Source organism: Oreochromis aureus, linkage group 10, assembly GCF_013358895.1.
Source record: "Oreochromis aureus strain Israel breed Guangdong linkage group 10, ZZ_aureus, whole genome shotgun sequence".
Classification (NCBI taxonomy): domain Eukaryota; kingdom Metazoa; phylum Chordata; class Actinopteri; order Cichliformes; family Cichlidae; genus Oreochromis; species Oreochromis aureus.
In genome coordinates, this window is record NC_052951.1 from 9380865 (window position 1) to 9406022 (window position 25158).

Here is a 25158-nt window from a genome sequence, read left to right on the forward strand (position 1 = left end):
TGGGAAATATTAGGGAGCAAGTGAACATTTTGTTCCCAAGGTTGATGTGTGAGGAACAGGCAAAAATGGGCGCGTGTCAGGATTTGAGTCTGAAAAGGGCTAAATTGTGAGGGCTACATGAAATCACAAGTGGTCCAAAGAAGGAACAGTGGTGAACCAGCTCCTGGGTACTAATAGGGTCAAAGAGCCAAGGCTCATTGATGCAACACAGCATGATCCGATCCAACAGACAAGCTATTGTAGTTGAAACTGCTATAAAAAAAACTTAAAACTAGTTCTGATAGAAAGGTGTCAGAATACTGAGGATACTGAGAATACCTGGGGAACCCCTGGCACCTGGAGGCACTATGGGAAGAAGTCAGTGGAGGCAGTGTGATGCTTTGAGTAATGTTCTGCTAGTAAACCTTGGGTCATCCATGTGGATGTTACTTTGACACGTGCCACCTGCCTACCCACTGTTGCAGACCAATGTACACCCTATCATGGAAAAGGTACTCCTTGATGGGTGTGGCCAATTTCAGCAGAATAATGTGCCCTGCCGAAAAGAAAATATGGTTCAGCACAACGATGAGTCTGAGGTTTTGACCGCCAAATTCCCTAGTTCTCAATCCAGCTGCGCATCTGTGGGACTTACTGGACAAACAAGAGGGCCCACCTTGCTACTTAAAGGATCTGCTCAGCTACATCTCAGACTCTATAGGTCTCTGTTAGCAGGAATTAAATGTCAAAGGTCATGAAAGCATATTTACAAAGGACTGACTTGTTTGGAAGGCTTGCCAGCAGAAAGCCTCTTTTCCCTAAAACACCATGGTAGCATGGCTTAGGACTGCAAAGTCGCATCTGAACAATCACAAAATTCCTGGAATAATATCCTTCAGACAAACAAGACCAAAGTGGAGATGTTTGGCTATAATGCACAGTGCTGTGTTTGGTGAAAACCAAACACAGCAAGTCATCACAAACACCTCATACCAACTTTCAAGCATGGTGGTGTTGGAGGGGTGTTGATTTGGACTGGTTCTGCAGTCACAGAACCTGGGCACCTTGCAGTCATTGAGTCAACTATGAACTCCTCTGTATACCAACATATTCTAGAGTCATCTCTTTAGCATCTAAAACTTGGCTTAAATCAATTAACGTAACAAGACAATGATCCCAAGCAAAGCAAAAAACGCCCACAAACCTCGATGTACTGAAGCAATGTTGTAAAAGACAGTTCTTCCACAACAAAGTCAGTGACTGATAAAGTCATTCAGAAAATGGTTACATCAAGTTATTTGTTCTAAAGATAACTCTACAAGCTATTCTATTGTTGGGTGAACTCAGTTTGTCACCTATGCTGCTTCTGCATTTTGGCATCACTTTTATAAAAAAAAAAAATACTGAACCAGTGTAATATTTATGTCTTTTTGTTCATCAGAGTTCGTGTTTTCCCTAGGTGCAAGTCCACATTGTCTTTACCACAATCGTAGAGTAAATGTGTGGTATTTAACAAGTAATAAACAATATTTTAATGAGAGAATTTGAATATTCTAATGATACTTTTGCAACTAGCTTATGCGTGTACTGTACTACTGTGGGTTTACATGAGTATTACTATGACTTTTCCTCCCCACTACAAGAAAACAATAACTAAAGACATACGCTTCACATCTGTTTCCTGTGGCTCTACAGCACCATCAGCTAATCTTCCTGGCTGTCTGCACTGTGGATCTATTATTTCTAATGGTGAAACAATCAGACTTTATGGCCCAGCACCACATCTACTGGAATGGAGGCAGCACGTAATTTAATACTTCAGGAATTGGCTCCACAATTTTTGCCTCTGGCTCTCCCACTGCATGCTCAATAGGGATGTAAATGCTGCTATGATAATGGCAATAACTAGGTTCATTGGAGCTAGTGATAAACTATGAATGGAATGGATGACCCAGGGGCAGTGTACCTCGTCCCTGTGGCTCACTGATTTACTGCAACGCAAAGGCCGGTTTCATTATGGTAGAAACCAGTGGCTTGTGTAAAAGAAACACATAAGTCAGTAGTTTCACAAACCTTTATGGCCGTTATGCATTTAGGGCTGTTTTCCCTCGAGTTCAAGTTCAAAGATTGATAGAATGACATTTTTTTTTTTTGAATAGACAATTTAGCTTCAAGGTAATGGTAGAAAACATCACTAAAGTGATGTTTTTTCATGTCCAAATGACTTGGTTGAAATGAAAGCGCTTCAAATCCAACCTGCTGCATAGTGTCTAATCTGTTTCCACTGTTTAACCTCCACTTGCCCTGCTTTTGTGGAGGTGGGCCAACAACCCTGTCTATGAAGTGTCTGCTATTGCTTTATACATGTGGCTACTACTCTAGCACTAAACACACCATCTTAAGATGCCAGTCTTGTAGCTCTTTTATTGAGGATCCTGTGTCAGTGCTTTCTGGTATTTGAACCAAATTAGACTCGATATATTGAAGATAAACCCATTTCTTGATGTAAACGTACTTTTTTGATGTTATGTAGCCATTTGTGAAATCATGCAAATATATATTAAAATTATGAGCGTTATACAATTCACTTAACTGTGAGCAAGCTACCTTTACCATACATTATCATTATTATTATTATTGGCCATTGTGCTGTAATTTAAGACTTTTAAGGCTGCAAATATGATTTCAGCAAGACAGTTTTAACAAACACATGACTACCAACTGCCCTTTGCTTTATTATCGTTGTCTGTTAGCACTTGTTTAGCTTTCGCATCCGCTCCATTAAGCTAAAGCATGTTATACAAGGCTTCTAGCTTTCTGTACTTCTGCAGCTTCACAATCACACTGTTATTATAGCACAAGCCATAGTGCGTCCAATTATATTCTGTTGTTCACACATTTCCAGAAGTTTAAAAGTTTTAGTCTGGTCATTAAAGTGCCTACACTAATGAGGTAGAACAGTGTGGTTATTAGACAGGAAGAGAAGGTTGTTTAATAGCTTCCATTAAAGACTTGGTTAGCTTACTTCATTATCGAAGTGAACTCCATGCCGTCCTACACCATTTATTTAAAAAGGGAACAGGACAACAATGCATAGCAAGTCTGGGAACATTGATCTTACCCTGCTGCAATCGCAACTCTTTGACAACCACTATAGAGGCTATTCCTCAGCCTAACGTTACAGACCCACTATGATGTTCATCCAACCAACCATGCATCGATTTGTCAAAGTATCTGCAGCAACTATACACCAAACCAAACAGTGATGATAATTACTCTAGTGCCAAGAACATGTCTCTGTACATTTGCATACTGTTTGTACTGGTAAACTACAATTAAAAGATGTAGTGTATATAAACAAATCTGAAGGTTGGTTCTAATAGCGTCTTTAATTGCATGTTGAAGAGAAACAGGAAGACAGAGACAGATTCATTTGCACAAATTCACAGTCATTTTAAATATTTATGGGTCTTCAGCAGTGGTTTGGAGGAGAGACAACTTGGTCAACAATGAATACACAATGCAGGACATAGAGGATTATGTTGTGCAGCCAGTTAACATTGTTGGCAGTTTGGTCCAGGACTGAATTGTGCTCAGACAAATAAAAGGCTGAAAAACCCTGGAAAATGATTTTTCTAAATGCTAAATTAAAATAAATAAATAAATAAATAAAAATAAGGTTAGACCAAGCATGTCCTTTCCCAAAATAATGCATTTAGCTATTTGCACTGTGATTTCACGGCTGATAATGGTGAAATCAATTACATTAAAATGCATTACTGGTCCTATTGTATAAACATGCTTTGTTTCTCTGTCTCTCATTCCTGTCACTACTGTATGACATACTGAACTTCATAAATAGATACATTGCAACAAAAATGATCAAATCACTATATTTAAATTGAATTTATCACAACATTTTCATTCTTACAGTAAAGCCAAGGAAACTTTCAGATGGGTTTTTGGCATAGGGATGCCAAAATAAATGAACAAATACAAGTAATAACACTGTAAAATAATGTATTCATGAGAGCACCTTTGTTTCCCTTCCCCTCTATTTTTGACTCCTTCCTCTGCAGCCTTTGTGCTGAGTTGTGCATTCCCCAAAGAGCCTGCTGGTGGAGAGGTTTCAGTGACGCACCTGCATCCTGGCGGAGAAGCCTACTTTCATTGTTTCACCGGATACAAGTTACAGGGTCCAAAAATGCTCACCTGTCGTAATGCAACCACGCCTTACTGGAGTGGAAAAGAACCCCGATGTGTGGGTAAGGCAAACCGGTTCTCTGGATAGACAAGTTTGCTAGTTAACATTGCTGGAGCAATTCTGGGCAATGAGACCCCCCCCACCCACCCAACTGATACTCCAACAATAAAACTGCAAAGAATGTAATTAAACTAAATGAAATCTAAACGCTATAACAGTGGGTTATGGGCTTATCCCTTCAGCTTAATTGGAATGTTGGGTGATTTGGTTTGATTTTTAATTTTGCTTTGTAAACTAAATTACCTTCAGGCTCGCTGCCTGACAGTCAGTGTTAAATATGTTCAAGTAGTTAACATTGACTGCCAGGCTTCCAAAGCAAACATCTAAGTGTTGCTATTAATTTTAATCATTATTTAATTATTCTTATATTTGAGATTTAAAAGAAAAAAAAGAGTTAAGGAAAATAATATGCAAAGTGAAACTTGCAATTTTAAAGACGCAAGCCTGTTTCTCTTCAGCTTTCTCTGAGAGAACAGGTGATTTTGATTAACAGAGCCTTTCACTGGGTTGTCTCCTACTGAGTCACACTCGGAGGGCAAATGAGTGTGTTTGCATGTGATTAGCAACACAGGGAGCTGTTCTTTGGAGACGGGGCAAAATAAGGCCATTGGACCTGGCTGCCTTAATTAGAACTGGGCCACATGACTCTCCTACTCCTGCTGGTAAAAACTCATCTGCTAGTTCCAGCCTTTCACCGCGCCTGCCTGCAGCTGTTCTAAACTGATAGTGTTACTGCCGCTGTTTTGCTTTTACCTTCACAAACAATCAGGCACTCTTAGACCCAGGAGAGCCGCCTGGTGTAGCTCAGCCACAGTCCACTGGATATCGATGCAATCTATGCTCAGACAGGGACTTTTCTCCAAAATCCCCCTACCACAGTTCGAATCATTACTTTTTTTCATCAAGTTTTTACTTCCTACTCTTTTTCCTTTTTTCTTTTCTTTTCTTTTCTTTTCTTTTCTTTTCTTTTCTTTTCTTTTCTTTTCTTTTCATACAGCATCCTGTGGGGGAATGATAAAAAATGCCACATATGGCCGCATCGTCTCTCCTGGTTTTCCTGGCAACTACAGCAACAATCTGACCTGCCACTGGGTTCTGGAGGCACCTGAAGGCCACCGGCTTCACGTTCACTTTGAGAAGGTGGCTTTGGCAGAGGATGATGACAGGTAGTTTATGCATGCTGTTAAAATCAAAACACACATTGAGAATAAATGTGAGCATAGTGTGGAAATGTGAGTGGCGTCGAGCTTTGAACTCTGAATAACAGTATTCCTGCAGATGGAGGATTAAAATTCTCGAGGGCTATAAATGACCAAAATCTTTAGGGAGTGACAGATGAATTTGAAAGGACCTTTTATCATGATAATCCTTTAAGTGTGCTCTGTCAGGCAAATGAATTGAGGGGACCAGAAGGTAGTGAGAGGTAGGAGACTGCAATTGCATTATGTATCCTTCTGTAACCACTGATCCATATGGCAATTGTCATGCATGCCCATTCACCTCATTACAAGGTGTAGAATGTTATCACAAAGTTATTACAGCTGCAGCTGGAACAATGAGCAGGTCTCGGCTACCTTGTAATTTCTTTCTTTAACATCTATTTTAATCCCATCAGCGCTCTCTCCCTGTTTTCTTTTTTTAGGTTGCTAATAAAAAATGGCAACAACATAGACTCTCCCCCTGTGTACGACTCCTATGAAGTTGAATACTTGCCCAATGAGGGAGTGCTCAGTACCGGACGTTATCTGTTTGTGGAGTTCACCACAGACGGGACGATGACCTCCACCGGCGCAGCCATAAGATACGAAGGCAAGCTGATGAGGCAGAATGCAGAGTTTGCTAATAATATCTTGCACCATCCTTGTCACTTATGTTCAATGTCATACACTCTGTCTGCAGCTTTTGCGAAAGGGATGTGCTACGAGCCCTTTGTGAAGTACGGAAACTTCAGCAGCAGCGATTCCACCTACAGTGTGGGCGCAGTGGTCGAATTCTCATGTGACCCTGGCTACACACTGGAGCAAGGCTCTGTGGTGATTGAGTGTGTGGATGCACAAAACCCTCAGTGGAATGAGACCGAGCCAGCTTGTAGGGGTGAGTTAACAGATGTCATGATTGCAGGGCATAAAAAAAAATAAAATAAAAGTGCTTCCACTGGGGAAGAAGAACTTGGAGCAATATCAGATTGACCCAAGGACCCGAAGCTTTCATTGTCTGCTTGATCACTGCAGGAGTTAGTTTTTCTAATATTAAATACCAGTGACAGTTAACTATATCTTCCTAAGCTGCTTTCCTCTGATCCGTGATAAATTTTCTCTCAAAACTGTAACAACGATTTACTTTGAAATGTGCGCTCGCAGGGCAGATTTTCGAAGTGCTCGAGATTAAAGGCGCACAATAGCTGGCCTAAGATGAGAACTGCCACAGTTCACAGGCGACGCATCATATTTAATAGCGGCCCAACCCTGAGCCCTTCCCTTCCCCTCTCTGTTTCACTCCTCCCACATGCACATACACACAAACATGACATGCTGACCTTACTCTTGGTCTTTAAAGCCTTCATGGTTATTCTGCAACAGAGTGAAATTGAAAAGCTCTCCAGTAAAGCTAGCTATAAGAAAATTTAATTTCTGCTCGTATGGGTCATGGTCACCAAGTGGTTCAGTGTCAGTTTGCAGTTTTGCGAGGATCACACCAAGACGCTTGCACAGCACCTGATTTCAGCTGTATTTTATCAAGCATTAAGGTCACGGGCATAATCTAGCTAGTCAAAATTATTTATGTACCAACATATATTTTAAGTGAATTGATTTCTAATTTGCATCTTACTTTCCTGTATCTTCAAATCTTTTACAATTTGTTTTTTCAGCCTGTACTGTTTGTGTGTTGCAGCTGTGTGCAGCGGGGAGATCACAGACTCTGCTGGTGTTGTGTTGTCTCCTAATTGGCCCGAGGCTTACGACAAGGGGCAGGACTGCATCTGGGGTATCCATGTGGAAGAGGACAAGCGGATCATGCTTGACATCCAAGTGTAAGAGACTGCACCCAGGTGTAAGACTAGAAATCACTCAGGGAGGTCAGAGAGGATGTCAGACTCCAGATATAAACACACACACCCCTCTTGGTTATTTTCCCATCCTTTCTCTCATCTACGCAGACACACTACAAAATGCGAACAGGAAAGTGTTTCTGTGGTTGCAGTCACTAATTAGATTTTTTTTTCAACATCCCCTACATTAAGAATTCTGTGTTGCTTCCAGCTCGCTCTCTGACCAGATTAGCCAGTAAGCCTTCCTGTTCTCACTTCCCTGGTGTCTGCCTCAGAGTTGGCTTTGAAATGAATCTGCTCTGGCAGTCAACTACTCTGAGCCACTTATTCAGCCTACCCAACTGTAATTCAGCACACATGCACAGAGATGTCAAAACAGACAGATGCGCACACAAAATCCAGGCACACTGTTTCACCTTCACCAATCACTCGTGCACAAATGTCCCCTGAATGCACACACATTTTGTTTCAGTCTACACCAGTAATTGATCTTAACTGAAGTGAAAATAATCGCACAACCTTTCTTTATGGTATGTGGAGCCCTTCTTAAAAACAAAAAACTCTGCAAAATTATATATCTTGTGCCACTGTCTTGTTATCTTTTATGGATTTATTCCTTTGCTTGGGTTGAATGATTTCCACAATATTGCCTTGCACATGCAGCCTATAGTAAGCACAAAAACTACAGCATAAGTGATTCCTGTTGTTGCCTGAAGCACTTGCAAACAAGAGGGCACAGAGAGGTTAAAAATAAACCAATGGGAATACTGCCTGAGGTTGTAAAAAAAAAAAAAGTCGCTGACAAATCTCAACCAATGGCAATTGGTCAGAGTGGTCAATTGTGCATGCGTGCATGAATTTGTTCCCTTCACTTTTCATATTTCCCATATTCATAATTCTTTCTGAACAGTGTGATAAAATGAGGACATAATCATGAAATGAAGTCAGAGGCTGTACAGACAGATTGCAAGCTGTCCTTAATAGACAACCTCCAGAACAAATCAAATCACCATCATTACTACAAATCTACCGTAGTGAACGGCAGCCAGAGGTGGCAATCATGAAGCTTTTTCACTGATTTAAATCACTCCATCATTTCAGTTAAGACATTCATGGTCACTTTTGTGCATGCATAGGGAACAGTACTCACTAGGTTAAGATTCAGCACTAATGCACCATCTTCAATTCATCATTGTACATCCTATGCATTAATGTCAGTAGCGGTATAACTGACGTTTGGTCAGTTGCTCAGCATTTTATTATTTGAGCTATTTAAATTTAGATTTTTCTTCTGTGGAATTTGTTTTAAATATGTTTTTAATAAGGAAGTAACACAATGTGAAACATAATAAAGCTGAGAATGCGGCTCTGAAGTTCCACCACTGAAAACGATTAAGTCTCTCAGGGATGATGGCAATGTTCCCTCTAAGCTGCGCGCGTGCGCAATTGCGCACTGCTGGCACGGTCTCTGCGCACAGAAAATCTGCGTTGCGCACACAAAAAAAATCTAACCTGAATTGAAATTAAAATTAATACTTTAACAATTCTGTTTTGCAGTGTTAGTCAGTAAGTGACTGGCTGCTCCCATATGGGATTAGAACGATGCCACCTTATCCCATAGTCCAGCCAATGATGCGATTCACATTCGTACGTCCTTATTCGTCCTTATGTGGCGACACCGGTGTTTTAGCTAGCAAAGCGGCGTGGCTGATGTGGAGTGAAGCCACGTTAATGACAACGTGTACAACCATTGGAGATGTGAGCAGGACAGACGGAACAACTGATGGAAAAGTGTGGACTTTATACCAGTTTTTAAATTGTGTTGATAGGCCACGTAAAACCAGAGTTATGATAAAAATATATGCAGTGTTTGGTTTTCTTCCTGAATACTATCGTTGTTTATATTTACTGCGGGAAGAAACGGTAAAAACAGCGTTTTATAAGGAAAACCTCAAAAACACTCTCCGCCTGTGAGCAAAAATGACGCCAAAAAAATCCCACCCTTTCCTATTGGTCGAAAAATGAAACCTGGTCGACCAATCAAAAATGATATGGCAAAATGGCATTTAGTTTTTTAGGAAGGGGGGAGTTTTAGGAGTAACTGCGGTGTTTTGAGATGTGAGAGATTTTCGACATTTAGCGCAAATCTTGTGCAGTTAGTGTGTATAAGAATAAGAATAAGAACAACTTTATCCCGAGGGAAATTCTTTTGTCATGTACATGCTCAAAGCAGCAGGAGAGACAGAGGAACAGATGAAATAGATATAAGATATACAATATATACAATAAGAATAGTGTACAGTAATATACAGTAGTAGTGTAGTGTAGTCAATAGTTTTGATGTGTGTGTCAGAACAATGAGGCGACTGCTGAATGTTACAGGTGTTACAGGAGTGATATATCTCCTGTTGTCAGGCCTGCAGGTATCAGGCTGTTGTTCTCCTTTATCTCATAGTGGACAGAAATTATTTTTTGGAGTGGAACAAATAATTTGTGTGGCATCAAATTTGATGCAGAACAGCTGATTGTTCTGTAAATAGTTTGAAATGTTTATTTTAAAAAAACGCCTTGGCTGCACTTTTAGGTAAACAGCTGCAAAAAACTTTGTTTGCATAACTCAGTTACTTTTTTGAAGAAGTAACTATATAATTAATTGCCCAACATTGGTCATTATATACTGTATTTTGCAGACAGAGAGTTACAGGACTCTCTCCCAGACCACAGACTCATACTCACAATACTAGTCAGAGCTTTATGAAAAACAAAAAGAAGAAGAAGAAGAAAGTTTTGTTTTCAAAATTGGAGTTCAAGTTATTTTTGCTTCCAGTAGTGTTAACATACTACACAGGTCATGAACAAGATTTTTTTTTTTAAATTTTCATTGTAAGTGGGCTAAAGCAGTTAATTAAAAGTAGTCTAACATAAATGCTGTAATTTGATTATTTTAATAAACCATGTAACTTGGATGGATTCGATGCTGGCATAACCACAGTGCACACGTCTGATGTCGCTCACAGTGGTCCAAGGGACCGCTCAGGGAGTTTGCGTGTTTGCTCAGACACATGAAAAATTAGAGGGAACATTGGATGATGGCAATTTGGTTGATGTAGACACTATATGTATATATATATGTGTATATATGTGTGTGTGTGTATATATATATATATATACATATATATATATATATATATATATATATATATATATATATATATATATATATATATATATATATATATATACATGTAACTGTCATCATAGTCATCATATGGCATTCTTATCTCTGTGCAGTGGTACAGGAATTGTGCTAAGAATCAGAGTGAGGTGGTCACAATCTACAACCAGTACTGTACTCATGAGTGGCTCTGTTGCTATAAACTGGGATTTGACTAAACTAGAGACTGTATTTTTGCTAAGAACTAAAAATATACTGATAAAATAAACTAACCTGTTCATATTTAATGTACACTGGAACAACAGTAACAACAGTAGATATAGTAAGAAATACTGTGTTCCACTGGAATGCTCATTCATCTTTTAAAAGTTGCTGAAGTAAGCATAAAGATACAGATTAATATCGCCCAGCTGTGTCGTACTGAACATTTGTGTGGGCGGGGATTATTTCTGCTCATGCCCAGTTTTGTATGCTGCTGCGTGGTCTAAATACGCATCATTTCCCAAACTATATCTGTCGGGCATTGAGATATGAGCCATCACTCAAATATGAGCCGCAGATCAAAAGGGAATAAATGCATTAGAGGATACCAATACAAAACAATGTCTGAATACAACACTGAGCTTTATGTGACCCCGCATGCCACTGTGATCTTTAGATAGAGATTAAGACCCAGTGATTAATCTCTGTTATTAAAAGTCAACCAGTGCACCTAGGGTAATAAAAAAAAAAAAGATCAGAGAGGATTTTTTTTTTTTATCACGCAGAAGTAAACAAGTTTGATTAGAGGTAAACTGATTTTCATTCAGTGCCCTCTTTTTAAATTGCACCAGCCTCAAATTTCTTTTAATCCTGGCCACATGAGACTGTTCACTGTAAATTAATGGTGGTGTGGCCGGCTTTAGTTTATCTCAGGGTTGGTCATGTGTAGCTTTCCTGGCACTTGAAACCCGCAGCTTGTCTGATCCCTGCGGACCCCACCATTACCTTCAAGTCTGGTCCGCTCTGCTTGAGAAAAAGCATTCCTTTAGGCTCGGCCAACATGTTATTTGCATCAACGTGTGTTTGTGTGCATGCCTTTTGCATGTTAAAGTGACAAAAGGCTCTTGTGGATAAGAGTCGTCTCATTATAAGGGTGGGCACACACTTTTCCGCAGTAATGAGAATGTTTTCTGTGTTATCATTCATCACTGTGCCAGTGCTGGCAATTACAGAGGAGCAATGTGCATAATGAGGACTGATTAATTAATTTAGGCCAAACAGGAGGGCCGACTCCTTGCTAATTAGCATGGAGCATGGCTCCAGCAAGAGCCAGACACAAGAGGTTACAGCTGATATCCCCACCTGTGGAATATAGGTAGGTAAGTGGTGTTTTAGTGTTGAGCGTATTGTATCTGGAAGTGTGTTTCACCAGACAAAATGATCACCAAGTCTCTTTAACAGTGCTAATGTTTCAGTTTAGTGAGCAGGATTGGAGACTTTGCAGCTTGAACTTACTGGTTTTTAGAGTCCTCTTGTGGTGACTCTATACATGACATGCAACCTGCAAGTCAGCTTATGCTGTAGTTATGTGGGTGCCTTTTTTTTTTTTTTTTTGTTATTTGAACTGAGCAGAACAATTTAAATGTCAAATATGTATGAAAAAGATGTTAGAAGGTTGCTTTTGAAAGTATGGTACCCTGAGCTATTTCCATTCTGTTAAAGTTAATAGAGATTTGCTGGGTTCTTTAAACTTGACTGGTCAGTGAAGGTGACAGAATGCCTACAGGCTTGTAGAAAACAACTGTCATTCCCTCATCTGCAGAACTGAGCTGGTGGCATTGGTATGCAGAGGAGTTTTCAGAAATTGTTTTTCAAGCAGACCTTGGAACTTTGCAAATGCCTGTGCCAAGTTGGTGAGGGAGATGTTCAGTCAAGTAAGATCTGACTAAATTTAGTCAAATAAATAATCTTCTTTAAGTCTGTCTTGCATTCTCACCCGTCTTTGTTTGTGGCCAGTAGTAGTTCGTGACTGTTGTTTATCAACAAATATCTCAGATGTTGTCGCTGTATTCCCAGAAACACAACATCTTTCTAAAATTGAGAAGAATTATGAAATCATGGATACAGAGCAAATGACACAGGGACAACATATTTCTAAGATTAGTTACTAGTTTTCAAACCAGGACAGGACTTGCTTTTCATGACTTGGGGGCCATCTTTTAAGAAAGGAGCCATGTGGGATGACATTTGGATGCAGTGATTGCCAGATTGGTGCGGTGTGTGGCCGAGTAGCCTGCAGTGACTCACTACTCAGTGCTGTGGATGTCTGGACTGGAGGCATCTTGCATTTGGCAGTCTTCTGTGGTGTCACTGGGATTTTTTTAATAAACTTCAGGTAGAAAGGTTAGAGAACAGATGAGGTCAGTAGGGCAATTTAAAACCAAGGTTGACCGCAAGGTTCTTGACGAGCTACCGTGACTGAGGGGGCTATTTAGGAAGCCAGACGTGAGTGGTTTCAGTGCATCGAGTGGAAAACCAAGTTATCCGCTGATGGTGCCCACTACAATATTGATTGTTTTTGGATATTACAACAGTGTTGAACATGATATCTAAGTGGAGTGGACCTAATACCACTGAAAGGCAATTTTAGATTTGACAATGTCTTTGAGTGTTAAGATATGAGACAAAGTTGTGCACCTAATTATTTTTCAGAACGTCAACTATGGCACTAGTAAACATATTTTTATCAAAACACTTTAAAGACCAAATCACTGCCAAAACTGAGGAAAGATTTCTCAGATGCACTGGTTTGCACAAAGGGAGCAAAGATCAACACAGCTGACATGGAGCTCACCATACATCATTAGTGTCAAAGAATGTGGGCCGTGGTGCTAATAAACCACCGTAGTAGGGAAAAAACAGGAAAATCAATCACAGTGAAAGTAGTAAAATTAGAAACTAGCCTCATTTTAAAAACAAGAGAAAAAGAACAGCCAGTACATTGGCAACATTTTATAGTATGTGGCAAAAGGGATCAGTGGGTGTTGGTATATATTTGTGACGGGAATGCAGAAACTGGATGTAATCACACAGTATGATGACCAAATGACAGATCTACATCACTCCAGGAGGAAATCCATGAGAGACGAGAAGACTGATAGCTTTTATGACCCAAAGGTGAAGGAGAGCTCAAACAGAAATGAAGATTCCATGCAGTCACTATAGTGTATGCAGAATTCATGTTATTCCTCAAACAGATTTAGAAGAAAGTGGAAGTTTAGGTCAAGAAAGTTTTTTGCCTATCCTGTAGATGCCCTCATAGAAGGCACCAGGTCTGTATTTGCACAGCTTTTACAACAGGGCAATAGCCCTGATCAACGCAAATAGCTGACCTGACTGGCTACCTACCTGGACTTTTTGGGGGAGGGGTTAACAACGGTAAAAACAGTAATAATAATAATATTTATATTTATAACAAGGTGCAATAATAATTAATGTGCAATAATAACAGTGTGCAATACAAATACACTTATTCTTCTTTTTTATTACTAAGTTATTATACTGTGTTGTGTTGGTTGTGTTGGTTGTGTTGTTTGTGTTGCGTTGTGTCGTATCGTGTCGTGTTGTGTTACATGTAGTGCCGACGTAGGACAGTTTTCCAATTTCATTGTACTATTGTACTATGTATGACTGTGCAATGACAATAAAGAGTTATCTTAGAGTATTATCATGGAGATTTGGAAGTGAAAATTGGCTTTGTCATTCCTGTCACTTCAATCCACAGTGGTCGATTGTCAAAGAACACGGAGGTGTAAATTGCCCTCATAGTGTTCCAGCTAACCAGAGGGAGTACATTGCCACCCAGATTCATGCAGCCCACATTCATTATTTGTGTCCAGGAGGAAAACCCTGTCCAACTTTCTTTATATAAAAAAAAGATCCACCCATCATTCTGGCCATGTTGTGTTAAAATTTTATTTTGCATTATTTTCCACAGAAGCAAACCTTGTGGGGCTAATTAGATCCGCTTTTTGTTCATACTGTTAGTCAACATAAAATATTCAAGATTTATTCCTAGTCTGATTTTAACAGCAGTTTGTTTGCTCTCAGAGGAATTCTGTGGGGAGGTTCTGGGTAAAAGACTGAGTAGAGGAGAGGTCATTTGTTTCCCTTTATTATCAAACTCTGTCAATCACAGATAACATGGCCTTATCTCCTATTACAGTGTTTGTCCCAAAAAGCTGAAATGTCAGTGTGGATGTGGACAGGACCCAAATGTTAACTCAGGCAAGCCAAAAATAAGCAAAGAGCAACCCTTTTTATTTGGCTGTTTTGAAAATGGCCAAACATATTCCAAAAGGGAACAAGACATATATCCAAAAACAATCACCACGACGATGGAAATCAGAGTATAAACTGGGTCTGAACATCAAAAAGGAACAACAGATGCTCTGACAATAGACAAGGCGGAGACAGGACTATGCATAAGGGCTGTATATAAAGAATATAATAGGGCTGGGCGAAAAAAAAAATGATACAACATAAAATTCCAGTATTTTGTGTGGCAAAATTTTTTCTATACAGGGACACCAAATATTGATATTTTATTAAATATTGATTAAAAAAAACTCTGGGAATACTATGAACAGGAGGGCTCATCAAATGCACCACCATCTTGAAATAACATTAGCTGAGCAAACTTACATTAAATTGGCTCAGCCAAATTACCATCAAACACTGGACATACTTGACAAAGCTTGCTCCTAATACACAGCAAGCTAAGAAAGCTAATAGCTCAGTCAGACGAATGAAAATTAAACAGCAACCTTCTCCCATCTACATAAAATCCTTGGCTCCTAGGTGATTGTATTGAATTTTTTAAACATTCTCCAACCTCCTGCAGCTTGTGGTGACTGAATGTCTGCCCAGAACTTGAGAGTGTTGCACAGCATGACAACTTAGGATCACAAGGCAGTTGCACAGGTCGTTCCTGATAGGAGGCAACCTTTCAGCAGACATTATAGTCTGACTTGGACTTCCTGCAATCACTCTCAGAGAGATTGTCAACAGTTTGCAACTATGAATTAGTTTGCAACTTATAAATGCAAACTGATTACCAACAAGATGGGACTCGACTCAACTGCCTGCCAGCTGGTTACATTTGGTTTATATTCCTATAGAACAACACATGGTTGACTAGGTGCAAATGTGGATATTTCTGTTTGTGTAAACAGCAACAGATATGTGATTTTTGACAATTCATTATTTAATTGCTGTATTATCAGAAACAGATAGCATTCAGTTACAGACTGATATCAGGCTAATAGCAGGCCCTGGTAATATTTACAGCAGGTTTTAGTGACAGTGTTGGCATGTTTGACAATTTCAAGTAATTTATTGGATAAAACTATTTAATTTGGTTGGCACAATTTGAAGTTGAACAAAGGTGATCACAATCACAGTATATGTTTTTGCTTCAAATCTTAAAGACCACTAGGGTGACCGCAAAACTATGACTCAATAATATCATAACACTGAGGTCATCATAAAAAATAACAATGCAAAACTGGAGCCTAAAACTCAATCATTCATTATTGTTAATTTATTTCAAACATGTAAACAATATGCAGGTACATTTAGTAAAGAAAATGAGAGAGAGAAAAAAATACTATACATAAGTCAATACATTTCAATATTGCTACCGTTCATTCATTCAATCAAGAACATCCAGAAGCTAAAAGATACAGTAAGCAAATTTGGGGATCATAACAGCAAATCAGCTGGTAGTTGCATTTTGTCTGTCCTCAGCATGTGATTGAAAAAAATTCTGTCATGTTGTTGCAATGGCTCATGTGTACATCGGTCACATATATCAAATCTGGTTGAGCATGAGATACTTGAAACATTCACAAACATAAAGTAGCACAAAAATGCAATAAAAGCAAAAAATACTATAAAAGCTGTAGTTTATTACTTTACTTTTCATTCATATTTTAACATTAAATATTTATTACAGATCTGTGCTCTTTATATGCAGAATTGTGCTGCTGAGATATTTTTTATTTATTTTTTAGAGTGTGAGCATATGTTTGCTTGAAAGTTTGTTTTTTGTCAGTATTAATAATCAGCTTGTCAATGTGATTTTTTTTACATTTGAGAATAGCATATTATCTCAGAGCTTATTATTATTAATATTATTATTATTTATTTGTAACATATTCTTACTCATTTGTGTTCAGACAGTTGTTACAAACCAGTCACTTTTCTTATAGATGAGCTTGACTCAGAATTGGATATCTTGACAATATGGATATCTCTGCAGTGTTACTGTAAATCTATTGCTCAGACAAATACATGTAGAAAAGACAAAGACACACCATTTAAAAACAAGCCGTAATTACATACAGCAGCTACAGAAACTGCACATTTTTGAGGCATCGTAATTTGAAACTTGTACTCTGAGCACTCTTTTCTCACCACACTTTGTGCCCTTGGTTGGTCACTTGATCTGGCACAGTAAACAGTGATGTACAGCTTGCATGGGAGACGGGTAATGGCTGTATAGGCACCGCTGCTGGGCTCCCATGAAGCATGTGATTGAAGGCATTATGCTATTCTTATTCTTAATTTTTAAATGGTACAGTTCAGTGATTATTAACACAATCAAGTTAAGTCGTAAAAACTAGCTGCACTGCTATTTCGACACCAAATTTAGTCACGGGTAAGAGCAACCATTTTCTTGTCCTCTACAGCTTATATGACTACATTTCTTCCCCCCAGTATTCTTCATACTCTGTGTCTGAACAAATGTCAAGCTTTATTGATGCTGATGTGATTACAAAGACATATGAATTTTCCAAATCGAAAAAGGTTAATGCATTTTTATGTTAATCAGTAACAGCGAAGAATCCACCAAACTGTGACTTGACTACCGTATACTCTATCACACATTAACATCACAAACACAACACAAAACATGTAGAACTGAATTCATACGTATTTATTCATTATTTATTATCTATTATTTTTTTTAACAGTTTTTGTAGTCCTTCTATAATTCCGTTTTTGGCAACTTTTTGTAAAAGGCCGGAAAAAGGACAATTCAAAAGGCAATTCCTTTGGATTATTTTGATGATATGCTCAAATACCCCTATATGCACACCAGTATATATTCATGGGATGTGGGGTGGGGTGTTGGGGGGCATCAGACAGACATGAATCATGAATAATTTAATGTTTACATTGCATCAGATGCATCTAATATAAACAAAATTGCAATTTTCCAAGTACTGCTGACACTGTCTAGTATCATCAGCTTGTGCTTTCATCAGCGTAAAGGGAGACAGAACACATTTACCAGCTGAAGCTCTGAGCACAACACTCAGCAAATACACCTCAGAGCCAGGGAACTCTGTCTAAATCTGCAAAGTTACTAAGGGGAAAACAAACAAAAAGTAAATTTCTTTTTGTGATGTCAATCCTAGTCTCCATTTGGGAAAGAATGACCTGCTGACCTTCTATGATGGTGATGACCTGACTGCCAACATCCTGGGCCAATACAGTGGCACGCGACCACATTTCAAGCTCTATACCTCCATGGCTGATGTCACTATTCAGTTTCAGTCTGATCCTGCCACTAACATCTACGGCTACAACAATGGCTTTGTGGTTCACTTCTTTGGTAAGACGGTGGTTCAGTTTCATTTCTCTTAAAAAAAAAAAAAAAAAAAAATATATATATATATATATATATATATATATATATATATATATATATATATATATATATTATTACATGCTTTTAATATAAGGCATACATTCTTCTAATTCTCTTAGGATTACATATATTGTATACTTTTTACTGTAAATGTACCACAGGCAATGGACCAAAAATGGTAACAAATGTGGAATGTAAAATGTTACTCATATCTGGAACCTAACACATCATCATTTAGGGAACGAAAAAAAAAGAAAGGTGTATTTGTTCCCCTGTCTCTTTGTTCCACACTCTTGCTGTGCCTTTGTCTATCTGTCTTCTGGCTTATCCCAGGTGCACAGGATTAAATAACAACAAACACGAAACATAATAATAGTGTTCACTTCAACATCAGCTGGTTTTACCTAACTCTTTGTGTTCCTGGCCATGTATGCTGTAGTTAGGGAGGCACAGATTGACTGGTGCCAAACCACATGCTGCGCTCCTCCTAGGAAACATCACAAGCCTCTATTTACATTTTCTTCCCAAACAGTTTCTGTTTAGAGCACAAAGAAAGCAAAAAATCTGCAGTCGTATTTATTCCCTGCAGTGGGGGTTGCATATTAATGCTCGGCTTTTTCCTTGAGGATCCTCATTATTCCTTTTAGATCTAGATCTGCTCTAAACAATAAAAAATTGTTTGTTATACAAGAAAATGGATTATTAGGAGAATATTTATATATCCTCAGTAACACATTGTCCTCACAATTTTTGTAAATCCTTATTTAACATCCTGTCTCTTCTCTCCCCTACCTGCGCTGCATGACACCAATGGCACCAATGCCAACAGAGGTGCCAAGGAATGACACCTGCTCAGAGCTGCCGGAGATCACCAACGGCTGGAAGAGCATGTCGCATCCTGATCTCATACACGGCACTGTGGTCACCTACCAGTGCTACCCAGGATACACACTTGTTGGCTCTGAGATCCTCATGTGCCAGTGGGATCTCAGTTGGAGCGGTGATGTGCCAAAATGCGAGGAAGGTGAGAGGAAGCACATAAAACTTTCTAGTTTCTCTTTAGTCCACCTTGGGAGTTAGAATAAACCATCATTGGTCCAAGTCTCAGACCTTTTTGCTTAAATATTATAGTAACATGACTAAATACAGGTTACCTTAATACCTGGTTAATTAGTTAGTTTGATATAACTATGTTATTCTGTGATTGTTCAATTTTAATACATAACATGAGGATGCATTGTCATGTGGCAAATAGTTAACAATATAACATTTATTGGAACAATATTTAGTGCAGCCGGTGCACTTCCTTTGCACAACAAAATTAATATTTTTCATTGTTAATTATACTTTTTATCACTCCTGTACCAGCACCGGTGGCAGTAATAACTAATTATCATCACTTGTTTTTGGTGATGCACCAGTGATGACATGCCAGGACCCCGGGAATGTGCAGCACAGTCGTAAAGTGATCACTGGCAGTCGCTTTGCTGTTGGATCGACCGTACAGTTCATCTGTAACAAAGGCTACATTCTGTCAGGCTCCAGCCTTCTAACCTGCTACAACCGTGATTCAGCTATGCCCAAGTGGAGCGAGAGACTGCCCAAGTGTGTCCGTAAGTTCCCTAAGTCAGAATAGCATAGATTCGCAAACATGCAATTATGCACACCTACACTGTTAGTGATGTGCAGCTAAGCAATTATGAGTAAAAGGCAAAAGTTACAATGTGTCACTGTTTCTACTGTACAAAGATGCATGAAAATAATAATAGTCTTAATCAAATATATTGTACTGCTCCTCAGCTGAAAAGTATGAGCCATGCAGGAACCCCGGTGCAGCTTCCACCAGCATGCAGAGCTCTGAAAAGGCTTTTTATCAAGCAGGAGAGATGCTGACTTTCTCCTGTCACCCCGGCTATGAGCTGCAGGGTTATGCCACCATATACTGTGTTCCTGGACACCCGTCACAGTGGAATAGCACTCCTCCTGCCTGCAGAGGTAAACCACGTAACCTTTAAATACAGTCAAAATATACAAAAACGTAAAGCAGAATCTCGACAGTTTTAAGTGCTGTTTACAAATGCAGGTTCTCTTGAGTCTTTTGGCCATAAATGTAATGCATGCACTGTGATTCACATTGCATAAATATGGTCTACATACTCATTAAACTGCAATTATTTCTTGGTAGCGTCCTCGTCACATTATGTAAATGAACGCAGACTAGATGGTAAGTCATATTTCAGTACCTTGCAGAATTGATTGATATTTATTTGTTGACAATCGTTCACAGGGGTAATTACATGTTATGTCCTTTTTTTTCTTCTTCAAGTTGTTAATACAAATTATGGCACAGAAGGAACCAACATTGCCCTTGCAGTATTTATTCCAACTGCAGTCATCTTGGTGATTGTCCTTGGGATTTACATCTACTTTGCAAAGTAAGTCATAACTCAAAATTTTATGTAATTCCCTTGTAATAAAGGCTTTACATGATGTTTCCTGTTTCTGTACTCTTTGCTCAGACTTCAGGGGAAGTCTATTAGAATGCCAATGTCCTCTCCACCGTATGACAACATGACAGAAGAGTCAGCTTTCGACAACCCCATATATGAGAGTGGAGTAAGTACAGATGTCATGAGCATGCAAGACGTGGATTCACAGAACACCAGCGTGCTGTCCTGATCTTTTCCCATCCGGCTGTCATCCCATCGTCATCTCATGCGTCACCAGCAGAGGGCGCCCTCACACCTCATCTTTCGTCATCATGTCACTCATCACTGAGAGCTAGTGGTCTGAGAGAGTGGTCTCTGTGAGAAACAACATTTTTCCTCACCTTACTCTAATATCACATCTCATTTGCATCCTGGATTTCCATTCTCCATCCTCTCAGAGAAGTGAGAGTGTTATGTTAGAGCTCATAGTGGTAACTTTTACCCATGTTATATACAACTTTTCCCTAAAAGTTGTGGTGCTGTGTAACGCTGATTTGGGGGCAACAGCAGACTAAATACAAAAACAAATGAAATTTTTTTAAAATAAGAGTGTTTTAGCAAGATTAAGAAATGCTTCAATGTGAGAGACAGGATAGATAAAGAACATTTAAGCGTAATTTACCAACATGTATTTCCAATACTGCATAATAATATAGATTCAGAAAATCCAAAGAAATGTCTGTAAAAGGACAAGGATCATGCAATCGTCAAGCACCCAAAAAGCACTGCTTTAAAAATGATTCTGTAACAGAAATCCATTCACACGTTCAGGAACACTTTTAAGAGCCATTATTGTTGCTGCATCTACAAATCTAACACCACAGCACAAAGGAGGCCTTTAATTTTCAACACTTTACATGTTGCCTCTGTACAGGTTTCATTTAAATATGGCTTTTAAAATTATTTGGAAATCACTCTGTTTTGTTTTGATTTACATTTTACACAGCATCACAATTTCTTTTGGAAATTATATAGTTGTATGTTTATCATGCTATATGCTGCAGTCCCCGTGTGTGTATAAAGGTACAGTTTGCTCTAAAATCTATGCAAATGAAATCTAGCAAATGAACTTTTGCTCTGACGTTAATTAGCCTTAAACTAGCATATACTTATAAAGTGTACTTTCACCTTTGTAGTGAGAAGAACCTAGAATTGCATAAATGGCTATTTTCATTTAAAAGGGATATTTAGTTATTATTTAGTTTTTATAAATTTTCTCAGTCTTCTTATGAGTATAGTTACCAGCTGATTCATAAGTCAAAAGGTACACAAGGCACATAATATATGCATAGGCTGTTGTGACAATAGTAATTCTATTTTCTCCTCTTTGCTCCTTCAGCACTGGCAGACTCATTCTAGATACTAAATCCTGTCATTATGTCCAGTTTGGCTGTACTGCAGAACAACTATGAGGTGAGGTCTCCTGATTCTGAGATCGCATCTTACTCCAGTACTCCGACCGTTCAACGATCTGTTTTTGACTTTATCTCGATCCTGCCACTTACTCACTTTTGTCTGAAGAATTTTTTTTTCTCTTAAGAACCACTGGTTGGTGAGAATTTTGAAAGACATTGTAGGTCTGTCATGAAATATGTAACATATTGAGAATGAAATGCTAAATCATGTTTGTCTATACCTAAATAATGGATAACAGATAGGCTACTTAATAAAAAAGAAATATCCCCTTGAAGATGCTTTGTCTATCACTGCATTTCAGTGAAGTTCACAATGTTGTGCTGTTATTGAACAACAATTTTACGTGTGGCTATAACATCTATGTATTTCATATGCAGACTTGTCAAACTTCTTTTTAGTATTGTCTTTTTCAGCACCCTGCTTTACTGTTTATAAGTGAAAATTGTTTACTCACTTTCATCAGAAGAAAAGATAAAATGACCATAAGCTGATGATAGACTTTTTTTTTGGTAAAAGCTTTAGCAGTGGTATTTGAAAAAAAATGTAATGGCAATCCGTAACTGCCCAGCTAACAAACATTTCACAGGCTTTTGTTTTTTTGCTGTATCATTGCCGTTGCAGCCTGTATTTTCCTATGTTCAGTTTAATAAAAATGTCCAGGACTGATCACCAACACTTTATAATAAATCATCCAACTACTTGCTTTCATCTAAGCTCGCACTGCTCATTTTGACAACATTGAATCAGAATGGTAATAACATCTATTAGAAAAGAGATTTCCTGTAATATTCAACAGCTGTATTGTAAGGAGGAGCATATATACTTTGGACTTCACAAGCTGCACCATCCTCAATAATTTCCTGTTTTTTTTAATTATTATTATTATTATTATTATTAAGCAGATTGCTTTGTCTGATCTGTACAGGACAAATGAAAAAGGTTAAGAGTGTTCCATTTAGAGCACTTAAAGGAAGAATTACTCAAACTTTTTGGACCATCTCTGCACTATTCATCTTTTACTCCAATATTCTTTTTTTCTTTTTTCCTCCCCATTTTACCTATTTTGTGTATTACTGTAAATATGTCTTTCTCTCCACAGTCAAATCAGTTAATCTGTGGAACATCATGGTGATATTTTTCTAAAGTAAATTGTTGATGACTGTCAGTGATTGAATGTTTTCGAGTCCTTTTTATTGCCTCGAGTCAGTGGCAATTAGAGATTGGAGGAAATTTGGCTTTGATTGTTCAGCTCTGTTGGATACAAAGGCCCCATCCACCCAACAGACTTTGAAAAAAGAATTGCCATTATTACTTGCTTCACTTTGTATGAGTCTGCTATCTGTAAATAGACTGCCTGTCCAATATGAGTGCCTCACGACTGACTATAATCTGAGTCATCACAAAGGTACAATAACAGGTACATGAAAGATTCATTCAAGATTCATTTACTTTCACTTATGATTCATTTCTATCTTAATGTTTCTGATTAAGAGATTTAAGAAATGATCCTGGATATATTACTATGAACATTTGTGTGGTTCTGACAGCATACGGCCTCAGAGGACTTCTCAAATACATGTTTTCATTCAGGAACCATTAGCTATGCATACCGTTCTTCTCATATCACACTGTAAAGTCTGCCTTAAAGGATAAACATCAGCTAGCTAATTTGTGTATGTTACAAAGTGTGGTTGCGCCACATCATTAGCATCCTAGGACAACAATCATCAAAACCTAGTGACAGAATACAGTAATCGGCTCACATCCTGATCCATGTCACCGAGTCACTGCGTTACAAAACAATTGAAATCATGCAGTGTGCAAAATAAATCCCTTTGCAACAGATGGTTGTTTACTTGGGGTCATGTTGTGGTGCATCTGCCTGTGTTCAATTTTGTAGATAGATCTCATCTCCTTTGTGCAAATCCTTTCTGTTCTAACAAATCTTTCTTTCAGTATCACAGCTGCTGTGACCACATACAGGAAATTGCTTCATCTTTAACTATCTATAACCCTCTCAAAATAAATTAAATTGTTACTTAAGTATTGTCACTGACTCATTAATGACTAAACTCGTCTTTTAAACTCATAAAGAAGTCCTTACCTGAGATAATAACAGGGCAGACATGTAACATTATACGTCACAAGTCAAACGAAATCGATGCGAAAATATTGTATGAAGTATTGCAAGCAACACCATATAAAAGTTTTCATACATTTGCGCACCTCTAGATGGCAGCATGATAACAAGACATGCACATGAGGTACTCACAAGCCTTTGTGATGAGCATGCTGTAGTTCTCATCCAACTTATATTAGTGAATTATAACACACAGTGTATTTGTTTCCTCTTTTCATCTTCTTCTGAAGCATTTGTAGATATATATATATATTGAAAAAAACCATCTCTGGTGTGTGTTCCTCAAAGCCCACTAGAGGCCTGAGGTTCTTAGCTGACCTAGGGCTTCACTCTTCCATTGAAGTTTTGGGTTTTACAGCTCCTAATGCCGCAGGACCACTGCGGAAGTGCATATATACATTGCCAGTTATGCCAGTGTTTCTCAAACCGTGGACCATGGACCTTCTCCACAGGTGAGGCATGGACAACCAAGGGAAAAATATGAATAATAACTATGTTAAATTTGATTTATAAAATAGACACAATAAAATAAACATAGGCACTTTGCTGTTGCCACCATGCTCCACATCAATCCTATTTCTATTGTTAACTGGAAAAGCAATGGGATGTGTAAGGGTTGTGAACTTCTTCTTAAATGGGACATGCCAGAAAGGATCCCAGAACCAATGAATAAGATGAGCAGTTTTGATCATGTGGTCTTACTCATTAGCATTCAAATAGCTGAGTATGGCTTTGCACTCAGAGGGTTTTTGTGAGGACCACAAGTAGAGTAGCAGTAGTAGCAGATCTGACAGTCTCATATGAAAAGATTTGACTTGCACTGCAATATGAAGAGTCAGTTATGTTGTTTAACAAAAAAATAGGAAGAGCCCACTTTAAATAAGTAGCAACAATAGTAATGAGTAAACAACAGTATAATGCAGTTATATCTAAAATACAAGCATTTT

General features: G+C 38.4%; 1 protein-coding gene across 2 annotated transcripts in view; it reads left to right on the top strand.

The window, feature by feature from the left end:
• LOC116313116 (seizure protein 6 homolog) overlaps nt 1-22774 on the top strand; it is a 91231-nt gene extending 68457 nt beyond the window's left edge. Inside the window, exons 5-17 of one of the 2 annotated variants that reach the window (XM_039618935.1) lie at nt 4059-4244; nt 5241-5409; nt 5886-6052; nt 6143-6337; nt 7136-7274; nt 17934-18130; nt 18996-19190; nt 19588-19779; nt 19967-20161; nt 20352-20390; nt 20493-20601; nt 20686-20782; nt 21995-22774. In XM_039618935.1, coding sequence (XP_039474869.1) covers nt 4059-4244; nt 5241-5409; nt 5886-6052; nt 6143-6337; nt 7136-7274; nt 17934-18130; nt 18996-19190; nt 19588-19779; nt 19967-20161; nt 20352-20390; nt 20493-20601; nt 20686-20782; nt 21995-22021 — 1907 coding nt within the window. In that variant the 3' untranslated portion in view covers nt 22022-22774. Of the gene's footprint in view, nt 1-4058; nt 4245-5240; nt 5410-5885; nt 6053-6142; nt 6338-7135; nt 7275-17933; nt 18131-18995; nt 19191-19587; nt 19780-19966; nt 20162-20351; nt 20391-20492; nt 20602-20685 lie in introns of both variants that reach the window. The other variant, XM_031730685.2, reaches the window with a different exon arrangement.
• Nucleotides 22775-25158: the final 2384 nt, after the last annotated feature.